The sequence below is a fragment of the Gymnoscopelus braueri genome (assembly GCF_963280865.1).
Source record: "Gymnoscopelus braueri genome assembly, chromosome: 14".
Classification (NCBI taxonomy): Eukaryota; Metazoa; Chordata; class Actinopteri; order Myctophiformes; family Myctophidae; genus Gymnoscopelus; species Gymnoscopelus braueri.
The window spans coordinates 53,614,485-53,633,564 of record NC_137619.1 but is presented as its reverse complement, the minus strand read 5'-3'; the positions used below and the strand labels follow the sequence as shown (position 1 = coordinate 53,633,564).

The 19,080-nt window shown below is 39.1% G+C and overlaps 2 protein-coding genes across 2 annotated transcripts in view; one reads left to right on the top strand and one right to left on the bottom strand.

Moving 5' to 3' along the window:
• Positions 1–8,273: 8,273 nt before the first annotated feature.
• LOC308100265 (uncharacterized protein) lies at positions 8,274–15,292 on the bottom strand. Its single transcript, XM_080449243.1, has 3 exons — positions 15,251–15,292; positions 13,743–13,886; positions 8,274–9,890 (listed from the first exon to the last, which is right to left on the bottom strand). Exons 1-3 carry the CDS (start codon positions 15,267–15,269, stop codon positions 8,275–8,277), a joined length of 1,779 nt encoding a protein of 592 aa, XP_080305369.1. The 5' UTR covers positions 15,270–15,292; the 3' UTR covers position 8,274.
• A 1,991-nt stretch (positions 15,293–17,283) lies between these two features.
• Positions 17,284–19,080, top strand: part of LOC308100706 (uncharacterized protein) — a gene marked incomplete at its 3' end in the record, with an annotated part of 35,605 nt that continues 33,808 nt past the window's right edge. Inside the window, exon 1 of the mRNA XM_080449774.1 lies at positions 17,284–17,314. The remainder of the gene's footprint in view (positions 17,315–19,080) is intronic.

Below are 19,080 nucleotides of genomic sequence, written 5' to 3'. Positions count from 1 at the left end.
GTAGTTTTTTTTTGTTTAAAAAAAAAAATCTGGACCTGATTTAAGTTGATTTCTAAATGGTAAAAATAGGGGTAGGATCAGATAAGCAGAGGCTTCCTTCATACTCCTTTCGAACAATTATTGTATTGGAATTATGAGCATTATTAGTGTGCATTATTATTTTATTTTTTTAATGTTCTAAATAAACATTCATTCAACTAGTTTTAATTGTATACAAATATCCTTCTATAATGTGTTTCTGATGCACTCTCTAAATGCTCTTAATGTTTTTGTCACAATCTCAACACAGTTGTATTCATAGCTAAGTAGCAGATCTACAAGCTCACAACGTGTCTTGGCGTCTGACATTTCATCAGACACCAAGCCTAATACATGTGGGAAGCACAACAATTTCAGAACACACAGACTATTAGGAGACAAGGCATCGCTCCTGTAGCAAACACATTTTCTAGAACACATCAAGCCATGCAATTTAAGTCTGGCCCCACCTAACGTGAACGTTGGAGACAAACTAAACACACTATTGTTGCCACGTGGACTGAAGAGTTGGACTCAAGCTCAAGTTGAACTGTTATTTAGTTTTGATCCTATTTCCTGGATATATGTACCTGCATATTGTGTGATCGCCTTAGCGATCCTACAAATAGTGAGGATAACATTAGTGTGATCGCCTTAACGATCCCACAAATAATGAGGATAACATTAGTGTGATCGCCTTAGCGATCCCACAAATAGTACCTGCAGGTACATGCAATGTACCTGCATATTGCATGTACCTGCAATGTACATGCAATGCATGTACCTGCAGGTACAAGATTTTATTTTTTATTTTGTATTTTTCATTGGACGTTTTAGACGTCCTGTGGCACCCAGGGCTTTTTAGACGTCGGACGTTTTAAACGTCCAGTGGCACTGAATGAGTTAATGGGATCACTAAGGCGATCACACTAATGTTATCCTCATTATTTCAGAACCTCAAATCTATCGACCCCTCTTCTCTCTCCTCTCTACTGTCCGACACCATATCAGACCCACCCAACTCAAATCACAGAGCCACCAACTGGAACGGCTCACCAAGAAAACATGTTCTCACTGTCCACTCTCAGGCTTACAAACTACATCAGGAACAATATAAAGACGCCTCAATAGCGCACACACCTCCCACTACTCCCCTTGTGATTCCATCCGGCAGTTGTGTAAAGTAACTAAGTACTCAAGTAATGTACTTAACTCATTCAGTGCCCAGCTTATTTATGGCAGTTTGGAGTGCCACAGCCAAAATTGTAAAAAAAAAAAAGTGCTTGGGAGCCGAGATACAGCCTTTTTCAGTAAGAAGTTAAACAAAGAGTGAATGGAGCAGAATATTATATATATATATATATATATATATATATATATATATATATATATATATATATATATATATATATATCATGATATCTTGGGTTCTGAAAAAAAAATGTTACGTCTTAGACGTCCAGTGGCACTCAGGGCTTATATTGACGGACGTCTTAGAGTCCAGTGGCACTGAATGAGTTAAGTACACTTTTGAGGTTGTTTTACTTGTTTTATACTGGAGTATTTCCAATTTTCAATACTTTAATTTCTACTCCACTACATCTCAGAGGCAAATATTGAACTTTTTACACTACAATTATTTGACTACAATTATTTTAGTTACTAGTTACTTTGTAGATTTTGATTGTTATTACAAAACATAAAAAGTCCTGCTATTTTCAAAAGATTCGTATACATTTTTTACATTTGAAAACTTGTGAAATGGGACATTCTGCATAATGAGTACTTTCTACGTTTGATACTTTAAGTACATTTTGATGCCAGTACTTTTACTCAAGTAAATTTTGTATATTTTGGCGTAAGCCAATTAAATTCATTGTATATTTTTTTCTGTATATTTTCTGTCTGTGGGTCGCAGTGCAAGAAAGCACCGCAGCTTCCTTGTACTAAACCAGGAAGTGTCTTTACTTGAAAATGTATTTTATTTGTAAATCTGTGTATATAAAATACATATATCCACAAATCTCTTAGTTACAGCAACATTGTTCATGTGAAGTAGTTTGTTTATGCTTATTTATTGATATTATAAGAATTGCTATGGTCATTTCGCACACTGGGTCTGAAGTTATGGGCGGGGTTTAGAGCATCTCAAGCCGGGAAAACGGCTCTAGCTGGCCGGGAAGAAATGGACATATACAAGCATTGTGTGACTGCCACAGTGTGTTTCTAAACAAACGATTAAACATTTTCTATTTATTTATCCTAATATTAACCAGAGCTACTCCCTGGAAAATAATTTCCATCTGGTGGACATATTTTATTTTCTGCCCAAAAAGTGTATTATGCAGAGAAGGTGGAGTGCTGAGAGGCTTCCCACCCTGGAGAATAAACTTTCAACAACACAAAACAGCCTTTGTTTCGGTGAGTAGCAAAATAGTTTTGTTTATTTTTACTGAAGACGGAGACCTCGCACGGCAGTGGAATTTTCGGTCAATGAGCAGAGCAGTGCGCCTGGCAGTGTGTTAGAGAGAACTCGCTCTGGACCAGGTGTAGGGGGCGGGCACATCAAGTTTTTGCCCTGTTGAACAACTACTAGATCTATTTATTGGCTGAAATGAATAGTTTGTTTAGAAACGCGCTGCAGAAGTCCCACCGTGTGTGTATTATATTCTCCATGACAATTTCTTCTTGCTGACGGTGTTTTACTGAGATTCTTCTTATTTTCTGCATTGTGCCTTGTATTCCGCGGACGGCTTTGAAATCTGTGGTAATTCCCGTGACCGCGGACCTACACAAATCGACTCGCCAATAATAGCGGATCTACAAGCTCAATAAAAAGTTTTGAGCTTGTAGATCCGCTATTTTTGGCGAATGTTCCCCCAGAATAGGGATGCCCCCCACTTGAACCCCCCGTTCAAGTGGTTCATAAAAGTGTAATTCTCAGTTTTAAGCATATTTGGATTTAACTCATTGCCTGCCAAGAACGCAGATTTGCGTTCTTTATTTATTTTTTATTAATTGTTTTTAATTCCACAAGACGGCACTCTAACACAACTTAGGAATGATCCCTCGACGCTAAGAGAAGGAATGGACGGATGTGACGTCATCCCTAGAAACGTCACTTCCGTCCCAAAAACTTCTAAGGTGGACAGAGGAGACCATCCCCCAGACACTCTTTGTTTACTTCCGTGTACACAACGTCTACAGGCAGTCAATGTGTTGATCACAATGATTTTTGCCACAATAATGCTGAGATGTAATTTTCATATGGTTCCATCCCTAGTCAGGATCTAATTGTAGACAGGACCTGCGTGCCTCCATCTAGCCTAACTAGTTGCCTTCTTACACCCATAGACGGATATATTCCGTTCAGTCCTCCATTCTTTACAGATTTCCACAGGAAATGTGGGGGAGGCTGTTGCGGAGGCTCTCACCTCAAATGGTTTGTTTTGATAGGTCACCATAGTTACCCGCTAAGTTTGAGTGAATCCTGGTTATCACGGCTATTGCTGTTAGTGGGTCCAAATCACACCATATTTGGGTATGATTGACCACCCATAATCCCTTATATGGAGATGACTGTCACATCTAAGTCTGACATATTTGGACATGGCTGACCTTGGGAATCCATATATGAATATGGACAACGCATCATCCTCAGTCTGACCAATGGTATAAAAGAAAAAGCAGAATTCAACCAACGCTCTTGGATTCTCCATCCGTCTCTAAGCAAAATTGGATACCGTTTACAGATATTAAACCATATCAATATCAAGACTTTATCATCAGGTTTCATCGACTTACTTAAGGATTGATTTTGACTGTGTGTGTGCGCGTGCGTAAGTGAGTGAGTGTTTTTTTTATAGTTGTGAGATGAGCTTGTCTGTAAGGATAAGATAACAATCAAGAGAGAGAGAGAGAGAAAGAGAGAGAGGGCTTCTCACATGAAGCCTTCAATTCTCTTTTATTTACTGAAGACCCATTCTGTGTGTGCGTGTGTGCATATATATATATATATATATATATATATATGGCGGGTTGCTTCAAAATATACTTAAAGTACCAAAAGTAAAAGTGCTCATCATGCAGAATGTCCCATTTCACAAGTTTTCAAATGTATAAAAATCCTTTGCAAATAGCCAGTCTGCAAACTCACAACCCGTCGCATCGCAACGCGTTGTTAACTTGTAGATCTGGTATTTTCAAATTGACAAAGTATATACATATCTGAAGTGGTTTTGTAATAATAATCAAAATCTACAAAGTAACTAGTACCTAAAGTTTTCAAATAATTGTAGTGGAGTAAAGGTAAAATATTTGTCTCTGAGATGTAGTGGAGTAGAAGTAAAATGATTTAAAATACTCCAGTAAAGTAAAAAATACTTCACAATTGTACTTGAGTAAAGAACTTGAGTAAATGTACTTAGTTCCTTTCCACCTCTGTGCATAGGAATGCATTGACATGAGTTGGCTGAAGACACCGATACTGTCAACCGAGGGTCTCTAACTTTGTTTCATGTCAAGGACCCCCAAAATGATATGTATTTGGCCGCGGACCCCCATCTGAGAACATTGCGTGCCAGGGACTCTCATAAGAGAAGATTATTCCAGGTTTTTCCAAATTTTTCGAAAATAGTAGAAAACTCAAAATGTTGTGAGTCTGTAGATCGAGCCCAGCGTAAAATTGGTTTAAAGTGGTTAAAAGTTTGACCCTTACGGCAGTGTTGATTTTGACAGCTAATTTTGATTTAGTTTTAGTCCATAGTCTTTTGAATAAAATTCCATTTAGTTTTAGTCATATTTAATCATCTGCAATGTTTTAGTTTTTATCTAGTTTTAAATATACGATTATTGTCGACTAAAGTTTATATAGTAGACTAAAATGTATTTTGGCGGTGCCTTGATGGCGTCGTAATGGCTGATTTTACACTGGTTGCATTCTGAAAATAGCCGATCTACAAGCTCAAAGAGCTTGTAGATCTGCTATTTTCAGAGCGCAACACCCGAGCGCAACCAAAGTCATAACATGACTCATCTTTCAGTTCTACTGGATCTCGTCTCCACTAGCCTTAGTTCGACTGGATCTCTTCTCCACTAGTCTTAGTTCTTCTGGATCTCTTCTCCACTAATCTTAGTTCTACTGGATCTCGTCTCCACTAGTATTAGTTCTACTGGATCTCGTCTCCACTAGTCTTAGTTCTACTATATCTCTTCTCCACTAGTCTTAGTTCTACTGGATCTCGTCTCCACTAGTCTTAGTTCTACGGGATCTCTTCTCCACTAGTCTTAGTTCTACTGGATCTCTTCTCCACTAAACATAGCAGATCAACAAGCTCACAGCATGTCTTGTTATTTCCGGTGCACGACATTGGCTCTCAACATGTGAAGTTGAAATATTTGTATTGAATACATCATCTGAAACAGACACTTCTTTTTCTGTGTGAAATTATCTTTATTGGCTTTTTCATTAAGCAGGATCTGTGAGCAGTTTTACAGTGAATCTGACATCTACATTCCACGATTATATATACTGTATACCCGTAGGCGTAAATATAAAAATATACAATAAAAAATGATTTAAAAAAATACTAAGAAACAAAGGTAAACAGAAACAACAAATCAAACAAGTATTGTATATCACAATCTATTCTAGCAGTTTCTGTTCTATTAATGCAGTGCAATATAAACCAGCAGTGCACCTGAATACAGTATATGTTTCAAATCTCCTATCTCAATTTTACACTGAGGACAGAGTGGATATTACTTTATTTATTTATATTTGTATGACTGATTCTTTCAGGTGAATTAATATCTTGTTAATGTATTTAAAATTAAGAAGCTTTTATATCTTATATATTCTCTCTGGGCATCTCCCAAAATATCTGAATTCTCATATTTTCCCCATTTGTTCTTTAGTCAACATTGAATTAACCATAAACACACTCTTCTGTAATGTAAGTGAGAAATCGATCTCTGTCATAAGATAACGACAAGCTGAAAACAACAGAAGAACCACAGAGTTGTTTTCTGTAACAGAAAACTGGCTCTTACGTTGAATAAGATACAGTAACACACTGCCCCCAAATGGATCTCTGTTTGTAAAAGCCCTATGACTTCTGTGATACGGAGAACAGGATGGAAATGGAACATGAAAAGGTGTGTGTGTGTGTGTGTGTGTGTGTGTGTTTTTTTGTTGGGAGCCTCTCAGTTACATTTTTGGCAAATCTAAAACAATCAGATACCATTCATAGCATCAAGAACATGAAACATATAGCGGCAAAAATAACTCATTAGACAAGTTGGCATGCATACTTTTGGCCATACATGTATGACTAGAGTACTCTATTAAAGGAGCATTTCACCCCTGGAAGAAACTGCAATCACTCAATGTTAATAGTATTTGTAGTAGATAATAGTCGCACATTCTGCACTTTTTGCACTTTTTTCCCCTCAAGATGTTTTGGAAAATAGCAGATCTACAAGCTCACAATGGGTAACATCGCGAAGCGTTGTGAGCTTGTAGATCGGCAATTTTCAAATATATAATATCCCATGTCTAGGTTTAAAGTGCTCTTCGCCTAGTTATCTTCTTTTGGGCTTGTTTTCATAGACCTGATTGCTTATTTCTCTCACAATATCTGGCAACACCGATACAGGCTTCATGATGTTCCATTCCGACTTTGTTTACATTTGTCTCACAAAACACGACATGAAGCCATGTTCTTTCTTGGACCACGTGAAGTCTGCCTCTTGTTGAACCAGTACACGGTTGGACCAGTACCCATTGCAAGTTTGCTATATCTACAGAGGGATGTAAACAGACCCATATCAACGTCTCACCAGTGGCACTATAGCTGCTGCGCCAGCAAGGTAGTTTCAGTCTTTGCTGCTGTTGTATTGTGTTCTGTATTGATTGTATCTTTTAGCAAACTAAACATATCATGTATAAATTAGCAAATTAAACATATCATGTATAAATTAGCAGAGTAGCACTAAACGTGTGTGTGTGTGTGTGTGTGTGTGTGTGTGTGTGTGTGTGTGTGTGTGTGTGTGTGTGTGTGTGTGTGTGTGTGTGTGTGTGTGTTCTCATAATGTTTTCAACATTCCTTCCCACAATGTAGACTGTGCGTACGTGCGTACGTATTCTCATAATGTTTTCAACATTCCTTCCCACAATGTAGACAGTCCGGTGCTGGTGACGTGACGTCCATCTTCTACTTGGGAGTCGGGACATCCATGGAGATGCAGCATAGTCAACAATATAATAATAAAACAAACGTTTCATACTCATGTCATGTGTGACTCCTTATTTCTGAGAGCATATTCTTTGGACTAAACTTACAGAAAACATGAAGTGCATTACTTTAGAATAGATGACATGCTAATGTTCAAATATATTACTCTTGTCATACACAGCCTAATCGTTGTTGTTTTTTTGTTCAACTGAGACGTTTCATGCTTTTAATTGGTGTTTATGGATAATATTAGGTTTTACTGTAGCCTATTGTATTTAAGACCAGTAAAGTTTAATCCAATGTGCTGGGGTCCCAAGCAAAATAAAGATTACATGTAGAAGTAGATACTAATAGAATACAAGTACAAGAGTACAAGAGTTTCACTATTATATCTGTAATGCTTACAATCATGTAATTATGTACCATTCTGCCAAATGAAAGGCCATCTCCTATATCATGAAACGGTTCAAAAGAACCCTTATAGAATTGGTGGTTCACATTTTGTCATTATGAATGCTTATACAATGTAGAATAAAAATAAAAATAGGGGTTTGATACAACATCGGCGAAATGTCCCTTTAATAAACTGTAAATAATTAAACAGTTTCCATACAGAAAATGGTGCAAAACAGATTCATCATTTAATTGCATTGATTTAATGATCATGGTGATAGCATCAGATTGTGTGATTCCTCCGCTTCAGAATGTATGATATATTTTTTTATTACAGTGAGTGATACGTTTGTTTTGTATGAGATATTATCACCTCAGATTACCTCTTTGGAAAAAAAAAAAAAAAAGAAGTTATTATTCAACTAACCCCATTAATACACATTTCTTAACACATCGGGTGCCAAAAACGGTCCGGACTGTTTTTGAGAATCCAAACGAGGAGTGCCTAAAACGGTCCGGACCGTTTTTGACCCAATTTTATACGTTGGAAGAATGGCCGGCACTGAATGTATAATATTTGAATACACCTCTGGCACCCAATGTGTTAAGAGTTGCATTAAAAAAACAACTACAACCTTTTTTTCACCCTATGAGTCTTTAGATGTCTCTTCAGATTTGAAGTTTGACTGAATCTTTGTTCACAAACTGTACAAGCAAAAGTTTTTTCACCTGTATGAGTGCTCATGTGTATCTTCAGATGTGAAGTTTGACTGAATCTTTGTTCACAAATTGTGCAAGCAAATGGTTTTTCACCTGTATGAGTCCTCATGTGTATCTTCAGATGTGAAGTTTGACTGAATCTTTGTTCACAAACAGTGCAAGTAAATGGTTTGTCACCTGTATGAGTTCTCATGTGTCTCTTCAGAGGTGCAGCTAAACTGAATCTTTTTTCACAAACTGTACAAGCAAATGGTTTTTCACCTGTATGAGTCCTCATGTGTTTCTTCAGATTTGGAGTTTGACTGAATCTTTGGTCACAAACTGTACAAGCGAATGGTTTTTCACCTGTATGAGTCCTCATGTGTTTCTTCAGATCTGAAGTTTGACTGCATCTTTGGTCACAAACTGTGCAAGCAAATCGTTTTTCACCTGCATGAGTCCTCATGTGTTTCTTCAGATCTGAAGTTTGACTGAATCTTTGTTCACAAACTGTAAAAGCAAAGGGGTTTTCACCTGTATGAATTCTCATGTGTCGCTTCAGATCCCTCATGCTAACAAAGACTTTGCCACACTCTCTACAACTACAGCTGTTCTTCCCTGTGTGACTCTTCATGGATGGAGTTTGTTTTGATGATTTCAGCTCCTGGGGAAACTTGTTGCTCAAAGACAATCTTTGTCCTTCCACATGTTGTGTCTTGTGTGATTTCAGTGTGTTTAAACCTGAGTGATCTTCCCTTGTCTCCTCCCAGTCATCACTGTCATCAGTGTCAGATTCAGAACAGTGTGAAGAGAGGAGCTGGTCAGCACTAGTTGGCTGTGATGTTCCACTGTCCTCTACATCAGATTGTGTCTTTATGTGTTCAGTTGAGGTGCTGGCTAGAGGCGTCTTTCTGTTTTCATCATCTTCAATTTTCACTGCTACTAATGTCAACATTGACCCATCACCCTCCTCTGGTCTTTGAAGTAGTTTCTCCTGTTCTGCTTTAATCTGTGGAGGTTCAGGTTCCTCCTGGACCACATTGGGGCTCCTCTCCTGCTGTTCCTGCTTAATCTGTGGAAGCTCTGGGTACTCTTGGACCAGACTGAGGCTCTTCTCCTGCTGTTCCTCTTTAATCTGCAGAGGTTCTAGTTTTACCTGGACCAGACTGAGGCTCTTCTCCGGCTGTTCCTCTTTAATCTGTGGATGTTCTAGTTTCAACTGGACCTGACTGAGGCTCCTCTCCTGCTGTTCCTCCTTAATCTGTGGAGGTTCTAGTTTTACCTGGACCATACTGGGGCTTTTCTCCGGCTGTACCTCTTTAATCTGTGGACGTTCTAGTTTCACCTGGACCAGACTGGGGCTCTTCTCCTGCTGTTCCCCTTTAATCTGTGGATGTTCTAGTTTCAACTGGACCAGACTGGGGCTCTTCTCCTGCTGTTCCTCTTTAATCTGTGGAGGTTCAAGTTTCAACTGGACCAGACTCGGGTTCCTCTCTTGCTGTTCAGGGGAAACCTCCTCCTTACACACAGGGAGGTGCGGGAAATCTAGAAGGAGGAGAGGGGAGGTAACATCAGCAGAGAGCAACTCATTGTGCTTTCTTATGGATAAGATTAATTCTCCTACTGAATACGGAAGTGTTGAATGACTGTTTTTTGGGCGGTGAAACCGCCCCTATAAGTGAGATTTGGAAAAATGTACTAACTCCTGCGCTGTGATCTGGGCCCAGGAAATTAGTAGAATTATCCTGCGCTGTGATTGGCCAATCACAGCCTATTCAGGACTGTGATTGGCCAGTGTCACATGACACATGTGCATAGCCCTATATAAGCAACCATAACTTGAAAAAAACCAAATTTTGTTTTTTTCAAGTTATGGTTTTGTCCATCATAAAGAGTGTTTCAATAAATGTATTTATCCTTTGTACATGATTGATCGACTCCATTCAGTATTGTGATTAGCTAGCAAGACACCGCCCACTTCACACAGGGTGTGATTTTTTATTGCCATGGCAAATTTGAACAATGTACTACTGGGGACACTTAACTCATTCCCTAGCATGGACGTCTTTTGATGTTTCTAGTTTTTTTTGTGTTTCCACTATATGGTGCTCTGGGCTAGAATATGGGTGACCACTTCATCCCCAGATACACACAGAAGCAGGAGATCACGTGATCCCAAGATCTACTGCTCCATTTACTTCCTGTTTAGCTTATCTGGGAAAACAGCTGTAACTTGAGTTGCTTTTTTCCCCCTGCATTTTTCGCTATTTGGTCCATAGCAAGTGAAGGAGGGGTCGCGGGTGCCGTTGTTTTGTTTTCACGGAAGCACAGTGAAAGCCTCCGTGTTTTGCAACCACCATATTTTGTGACCACTTGAAAAGGTAATACATATGAACAATCATGGCAGTGGATGATTTATTTATTTATTCTGGCAGTGAACGAGTTAACCACTTGAACCGCAGCATCCGTATTATGGGGGGAATATTCTCCATAAATAGCAGATCTACAAGCTGAATGAGGCAGATCATTTAACATTAGCCTATTAGGACATAGCACGGTGTGTTTTAAAGCTAAATACATTTGTGCCTGAGGAAAATCTCCGTGGTGAAAGAGTTGAAGTTCCACTATGTAACTTTTTTGGGTGATTAGAATGTTCTTTTTATCCAATCCGCGATAGTTTATTGAATGATCAGTGGTCAGCCATGCTTAGCATGTTCATCAAGTAAGACGGACGTAAACCTTTTACTTCCAGTCAATGGGCTTCAAAATAAGACTACTTTTGGCAAATTATAGGAAAATCAGTGTTTGACTTCCGGTATGTGGACTTCAAAACTAAATAAGAGCACTTTGTCAAGTATTGGAAATTAAGTGTTTGACTTCTGGTCGGTGGAATTTAAAATAAGAGCACAGTTGACCTGTAATATGCTGTTTTTGAAGAAGAGTTTTCACTGTTGCTACAAAAAAATATAAAATAACAAGTGAACCCATAGTCATATATAATGTATATAGATCAGTGGTTCATTCGTGTTTCCCTTATATGCAGTGGCGGGCCCAGTGGCGGAACAACTGAAAGCCGGGCCGGTAGGCACAGCACACTGATCAGTCCCCCCCCCCCCCCCACATGCAGCGCACGCGTGTGCCCAGCCCGTGCGCGAAAATGTGCGGGTTTTGGACGGATTGTGTTCGTTTTAGTGTTACTTTAACTCGGTTTTAGGGTTAGGGTGAGCTTCCAACAGTGTATTGGGGTGCCTCGAATATATATTTGCAGTTCCATGTAAGCTGTTGAATCTCTGGGAAAATTGCTGAGAGGCGGCCGCGGAGGGGCGGAGAGGCGGAGCACGCAAAGTGTGTCTAATTCTAATAAAATAAATGTCCATGTGATCTGACGGCCCGGGCCCCTGGAGTCCCGGGCCCGTAGGCGGCCGCCTACCTTGCCTACCCGGACGCTCCGCCACTGGGCGGGCCACCACCCCTTAAATCCGACCGCCACAGTATGATTTGTTCTGTACATTAGGCAAGGCTATTTGAAAACTAAATCTATATATTTTTTTATATTTAACTTTTTCTGCCTTTATTGATAGTTAGTTGGAAAATGGCTCTGACCATCATATGTCTTTTTAGAACAAACACCGGGTATATGTCAACAATGAAGCAAACCAACGCTGATCTGGATTAGGAATTTCATTTGCCAACGGGGGGAAAAGTGTCCTGTGTGATTTCACTCAATAGACTGCTTCATAGATCACGTCCCAAAATAAACTGATCTACAAGCTATCATCGTGTCGCAGTTCAATGTGTGGATACCTTGTAGATTTGTTGTCGTCAAGCAAGCAACACCGTTGTACGATGAAGTTTACATTTACACAAGTACTGTACTTAAGTACACTTTTGAGGTATTTTTACTTTACTGCAGTATTTCCACTACATCTCAAATATTGTACTTTTACTCCACTACAATAATTTGAAAACTTTAGTTACTAGTTACTTTTAAGATTGTTATTATTATTACAAGACCACTTCAGCCCTATGTTATATACATTTCGGCCATTTGAAAATAGCCGATCTACATCTTTTCAAATGTATAGAAATATTTTGAAAATAGTAGATTTATAATTGTGAGCTTATAAATCTGCTATTTTCAAAATATTTCTATACATTTGAAAGCTTGTGAAATGGGACATTCTGCAGAATGAGTACTTTCTACTTTTTTGTACTTTTACTCTAAAGTAAAATAGATAAATTCTAAATTCCAGACTTTTACTTGTACATTGCAAGTATATTGCATTCACAGGTGAAGACTGACCTCAGGAACCGGCTACAAGCTGAACACCTTGCCACCTGTATGTGCTCGAGCATTAATGGACCCCCAACAAGAGAGTTTGCTCTCAGGCAGGGTGCCATCACTAGTTGTTGATGTGTGACTGACTGGTTATACTTTTGTCTATACTTTTGTCTAATAAAAGTATATTTTCTTAAATCTGGAGACAATTCATATGTGAACTATACAGATTATTACTGTGCACATGTTACTATATAAGTCTTCATATATTTGAGTACAAAATGGAACACTGGTTCTCAAACTGTTTCATGTTAAGGACCCCCAAATAAATATGTATTTGGCCACGGACCCCCATCTGAAAATATTTAGTGCCAACTGACCCCCATATATTAGTTTTTTGTGTTACATTTATTTCAAGATACTTAAAAAAAAGAAAATTGCTGCTCACAACGTTTCGCAGTGTGAAACGTTGTGAGCTTGTAGATCGGCTATTTTCAAATAGCCGATGTACGAAGTTAATGTAGTTCAACTGGTTTTGATGCCAAACACGATGTTGAATAAATGTAAATAACGATAGCATAATGTAGTTGTGTTTTCCATCATCACATTCATATTTTGAGGACAAAAATAAGAATGAATTAATTAATAAAAACATCTCTCCCCGGGTAGTCTCATGTGGCCAGACTGTTGCCTACCACAATTTTCAAATGCTTCTGGTCATACAGTCTGGAACAACGAAAGCTCTTTTGATGATCAAGCTATGAAGCGGATACAAAGCCTCCTCCCCACTTCTGTTTCGTCTTTAAAGTCGTGCGAATTTATCCTAATTTCAATCAATAATTGCAGAAATGTAAATTACAAAATAGAATCTAAAGATATTTTAAAACATTTTTGTGAACGGAAATCTCTCTGATTTGGGGACGTGTAGTTCCAGACTCTAACTAGCAATCGGATATTGTGGAATAGTTGTCTGGCTACACGAGACTACTCCCCGGGGGAGTTTTGCCTGCAGGAAACCCTGAAGTTACAGAGGGATGCTTTAAGTTATGCAAAATTATACATACTTCAAAAAGGAGCACATGCTTAACTACCTGTAAATAAAACAGTTAGGTACATACCTATCCTGTACAACTTTACTACGGGTTGCAGTGTTGCATCAAACAATCCTTGTCCCTGGTCCATCTCGCGCTGTTCCTCTGACCATGCTAAATATCTTTTGGAGGCCATCTCTCTTGATCGAGTAGATCTCCTCCTGTGGTGCTCTGTGGAAATCAACCAAATAGAAAAAACATGTTTAGTTATCATTCAGCAACCTGAATGATAACAGCATCCTGATGGGACATCTACTTTATACACACACACACACACACACACACACACACACACACACACACACACACACACACACACACACACACACACACACACACTCCTGTGGACGCGATATATGTAAGTGCACGGTCTTTGGTCCCCCTTTTGGGCGCGGGCGGGTTAGGACGTCACATTCTAATACAGCCCAAATACCCAATTTGAGCACCGGCCTCAGTGGTGCACCTTGCTAATCATTAGACTCTCAATCCACTACCACTGGGAGTCTGGGATCGACTCCCGCTTGGGAGAAAACATTTTCAATCCTCAACTACTTTTTTCCGCCGATAAAGTATAGTTTTGGACCATGACGGAGGCGCGCCGACTCAGCAGACCTTGAGGCCGAGAAGTCGCGCGCGAGTGCCCGCGACGACCGGCAGATGGTCTGCTAGTCGACTAAGCGCCGTCCGAGTTATGTACCGATAGGCACAGAATCGTAAATAATATTGGTGGGGACTGAGTTTGCCCCACTGACTGCGTTTGCCCCAACTGCCACTCAAAGTGACTACTGGCCAATCACAGTGCGTCTTTCCCGGGACGTAACCAGCTCTCAACTTCCGGTACACAAATGCAGCACACTTACAAAGCTGGCCCTGTGGACACGGGTCCACTGGAGCAAAAGAGGGGAGGGTCATGCTTTTTACATTTTAGTCCGTTGGGAGGGTCAACTATTTTTTTTTTAGTCCAGGGGAGGGTCATACAAAATCAAATTTGAATCAATGAAATAGACAGTTTTTATTTCATTTTGACTGTAACCTATTTTACAATAGCTTTTTTTTTTTTTTTTTTGACTATTGCCACCACCCCCCCCCCCTCCCCCCAGCCATTTCAATGCATCCTCAATGTGCCCCTGAGAGAGCTAGCACTCAGCTAGATAAACCTGTTTTATAACTGGTTCAACTTCTCACTGATAACCACCCCCCAACCTGGAGTTAATAATTACCACAATGAATCAGCTACATCACTAATAATAATGTGAAACATAACATTATGCCCAATATCATAACTATAGCAGTATTTCAATTAGCATTTACTTATGATGTACAAACAATGAACAGGGTAATGAAATGCCTTCACAATAGAATGGCCACAACTAGCTGGATAGGCTAGCGAGGATTAGCACGTGAGCTAACCAACACGACAGCACAGAAACGCACACACATTATGGGCTGAAAAGCGTCATGTACCCTACACAACATTCTCTTCACAGAACAGCATTAAACATTCATATAAGTTCTACAATAATACAGTAACTTACTCTTCATGAACGCACTCATAGAAAGAAAAGGACCGTCCCAACGTCACGTCACTCCAAGACGGAAATAGCAAGACTCACCCTGTTTACTTCCTGTATCTGCGTGAAGTGGGCGGGACGCCTTTTTTGGAGACCGGAAGCAGGTTGGAGTCTATTGATTACAATGGAAGAGTGAACGTGAACACAGCTTCTGAACCATTCTTTTGCTCCGGGTCACTGAACTAAATCACAAGACACACAATATTCACAACATTTTGACACTAAAATGGCTTTTTTCAGAGAGACACAGCAGGATAAAATCTACTTTATTATCGACCTTTCTCTGTCCCAGCAACACACTCTCGCGGGATCTAGCACCAGTCAACATTGGACGTTCACGAGATTTGCCGTCAGACGGCAACGCACACTTAGGACAGAGGTTCTCAACCTTTTCAGGCTGCGACCCCCCCAAAATAATCATATTTGAACTGGGGACCCCCCACCCTCACGAGCACTTGGAATTGTAGGCATTACATTTAGTTTGTAGATAAATATTGTGAAAATAGCCGATCTACAAGCTCAATGCCTGGTGTTGCAAGGCGTTGCGAGCTTGTAGATCGGCTATTTTCATTTTTTTTTTGCCTCTTTCTTAGGCTATATTATTTGACAATTTAGCCAATTAAATGTTTGACCAGATTTTACAGTATAGTTTACTGATTACTTTTGATGCTGTAATTGTCTTTTTTTAGGTATTAAAAAGGTATTAAAACTCCTTAAATTGTCACTTCACTGTCAACTGGGGACCCCCCAAAATCATGTGAGGATCCCTCTGGGGGTCCGGAGCCCCAGGTTGAGAACCACTGATTTAGGAGACCATTAGAAGGATTTGTGTACCATGTCCTCCCGTTTGTATGAGAGCGGGCGAAAACTTCTGGGAACTCAGATTATGTCGCCTCTAATAGAGCGTCGCAGTTCCCGCCCACTTCCTGTTTTTTTTGGTGCCGGAAGAAAAAACTCAATGCATTTTTCCATTGACATTTCCAAAAATATTTATATCTATTAATTTAAGCCTCGAATCAAGCCATCACGAGATGACATGAATCATGACCATAAAACGTTTTTTTCTGTGATTTTTTTTTATTTTATATTTAATTATATGATATACTATATTTAATAAATACCCTTTGTTTTGCCGTTTTCAACAAAAAAAAAATCACAGAATCAAACGTTTATGGTCATGATTCATGTCATGTCATGATGGCTTGATTCGAGGCTTAAATTAATAGATATAAATATTTTTGGAAATGTCAATGGAAAAATGCATTGAGTTTTTTCTTCCGGCACCAAAAAAAACAGGAAGTGGGCGGGAACTGCGACGCTCTATAGGGATGGTGTATCTTCATAAATTAACACTCTTTGGTTCACTGTAAACACTGAGGACCCCAACACTCAGAGCTACCTAAAAGCCTGACTGAAGTGGAACACTTAGCTGCCCAAAGGAATGCCTGAACAAAACAAACGTAATTATTCTGCCTACACATATACGTCATGTCCTATTATGAGCGAATAGGGGAAGGGAATCAACGTCACTTGATGCCTTTGTTTGGCCCGGCAAAAACTCGGATGTGTCTCAAAGAATATGATAGAATAGAATAAACGATTACATTATAAAACATACATTAAACACATATAGGGCCTATGTATAGAATAGGGCTGAAGTGTTTAATGTATGTTATAGCCTATGTCATAGGCTATTTGAAAATAGCGAGCTCACAACGCGTCACGTTGTGAGCTTGTAGATCGTCTATTTTGAAATGTTTAGTATTTTTACTTTTGGTACTTTAAGTATATTTTGATGCCAATACTTAAGTACTTTTACTCAAGTAACATTTTGAACATATGCCTTTTACTTATAATAGAGTATGTTTATATTGGTGTTGCTACTTTAGTACTTTTACTTAAAGTAAAATATCTGAGTACTTCTTCCACCACAGCCTACCAGTAACAGTACTGTCCCTTTAAGTGTCTCTATGACGTCATCATAGTTGCGCCTCGAGTCGCTCTCAGTTGATGCAGAATTCAGAGCAGGTATTGTTTATTTACTCTTGTTTATTTCACCTCTTTATATCCTTTTATAGACCGTGGAACACAGCTGTATGACATTATACATGCTTTAAGGTGTCTTATGTTCAAATATAACAAAGCAAATGAACTCGTTCTCATGCTATTCATCAAAAATGTGGAATGCCCTACCAAAAGGAGTAAAGGAGTGTAAAACCCTTCTCGCTTTCAAAACTGCCCTAGAGATACACCTTCAGGAGGCTGCAATTCGAAAATGTCCCCTGTCTAAGTCTTAACCTACCGTTAAACTGCGGTTAAACTGTAAGGTAGATATTTTGGAGCAGGCTTCTTCAACAGTGGGTCCGGGATCCCTAGGGGGTCCTCAGAGTTACCACAGGGGGGGCCTCCAAATATCTGTGTGATAGGAATGTTTGTATATGTATGTATGTATGTATGTATATATGTATATGTATGTATTTTTTTGTGTGACCGATACCGATAACCGATTTGGGTCCCCACGGTCATGAAATTCCTGGAAATATTTTGAAATAAAAATAAAAAAAATCCAGTACTGGAAAAGGTTTGGAATTGATCAAAGGTCCTGGAATTTATCAAGGGTCCTGGAAAAATATTTGGCTATGCATTGTTTTTGGCTATTGATTTTTTTTAATACAAAACATTTTCATAAACATGTATAACATTACACAAAATATGTAACATAAGTAGTTTTTCGCCGAACGGGCTGTGTAACACCCCATCCGCACTGCCAGCGATGCGACGTGACGCGAAGCGAGCGGGCGATGAAATCTCATTAAAATACATGTTTTTGAATGAGACCGTCCTGACCTACCGCGAGCGACAACGAACCGTGCAACGACGTCGTCCACCCCTCCTATTTTCGCTCGCAGGGTCACTATGCCCTAATTTTGCACGAAACGTTGAATGAAATTGTACTATCTTATATTCTATGCTTTATTTTTGCTACACTGCCTATCTTTGGGCATTGTACATAGGAGTAAGAGACACATTATTGCGCTGAATGATTGTTTTATAGGCCTGGAAATTGGGCTAAATATTCTGGAAAAGTTTTGGAAAAGTTTTGGAAATTCATTGCTAAAAATGTGTGGGGACCCTGTATGACATTCTGTATAGTAGTGTGTATATCTGTCTGTCTCTTATATGTCATCATGATTTGTGTGCATGAGGATCTCATCTTACACAAGCTCAGTACTTAATGAGTCTTCCAGTTTTAGTAGACCTTGTATTGTGAATTTGTACTTCCATGTACTGATGTTCTCATGTCTTACTAAATAAAGTACATCAATCAATCAATAAATATAAAGGTTGTAAATGCTTTTTAGCAGCTTTTATAGTAGACGACGTGTTTCTGAATATTCAGGGTTATTTCCTCGTGTGAAGCTGAACCCGTTGTCTAGTTAGTGTGGTTGCCCTAACAGGGCAACCAGACTATAGTAATCCTTACACTTTATTATTATTATTCCGATTATAGATAAACAATATTTCCAATCGTAACTCCTCCCACAGTTTATTTTTCCCAATTTAGTGCCATATGCCAAAATGACCGGCCTCACCGGGAATCGTGTGCTTGTATTTTGCTAAGAGATTGGGTGCATAGTTTAATTGATATTGATGTATTAGTGCATTAAATTTCCCCATCCACTTTAATGAAAAAGTGAAAAAACTCAAATTCAAGTATTTTTTTCTCAGAAACCGTAAGAGCTAGAGTTACCAGATTTGGAGGGGAGGTTCATAATTTAGTCCGAAATTATTAA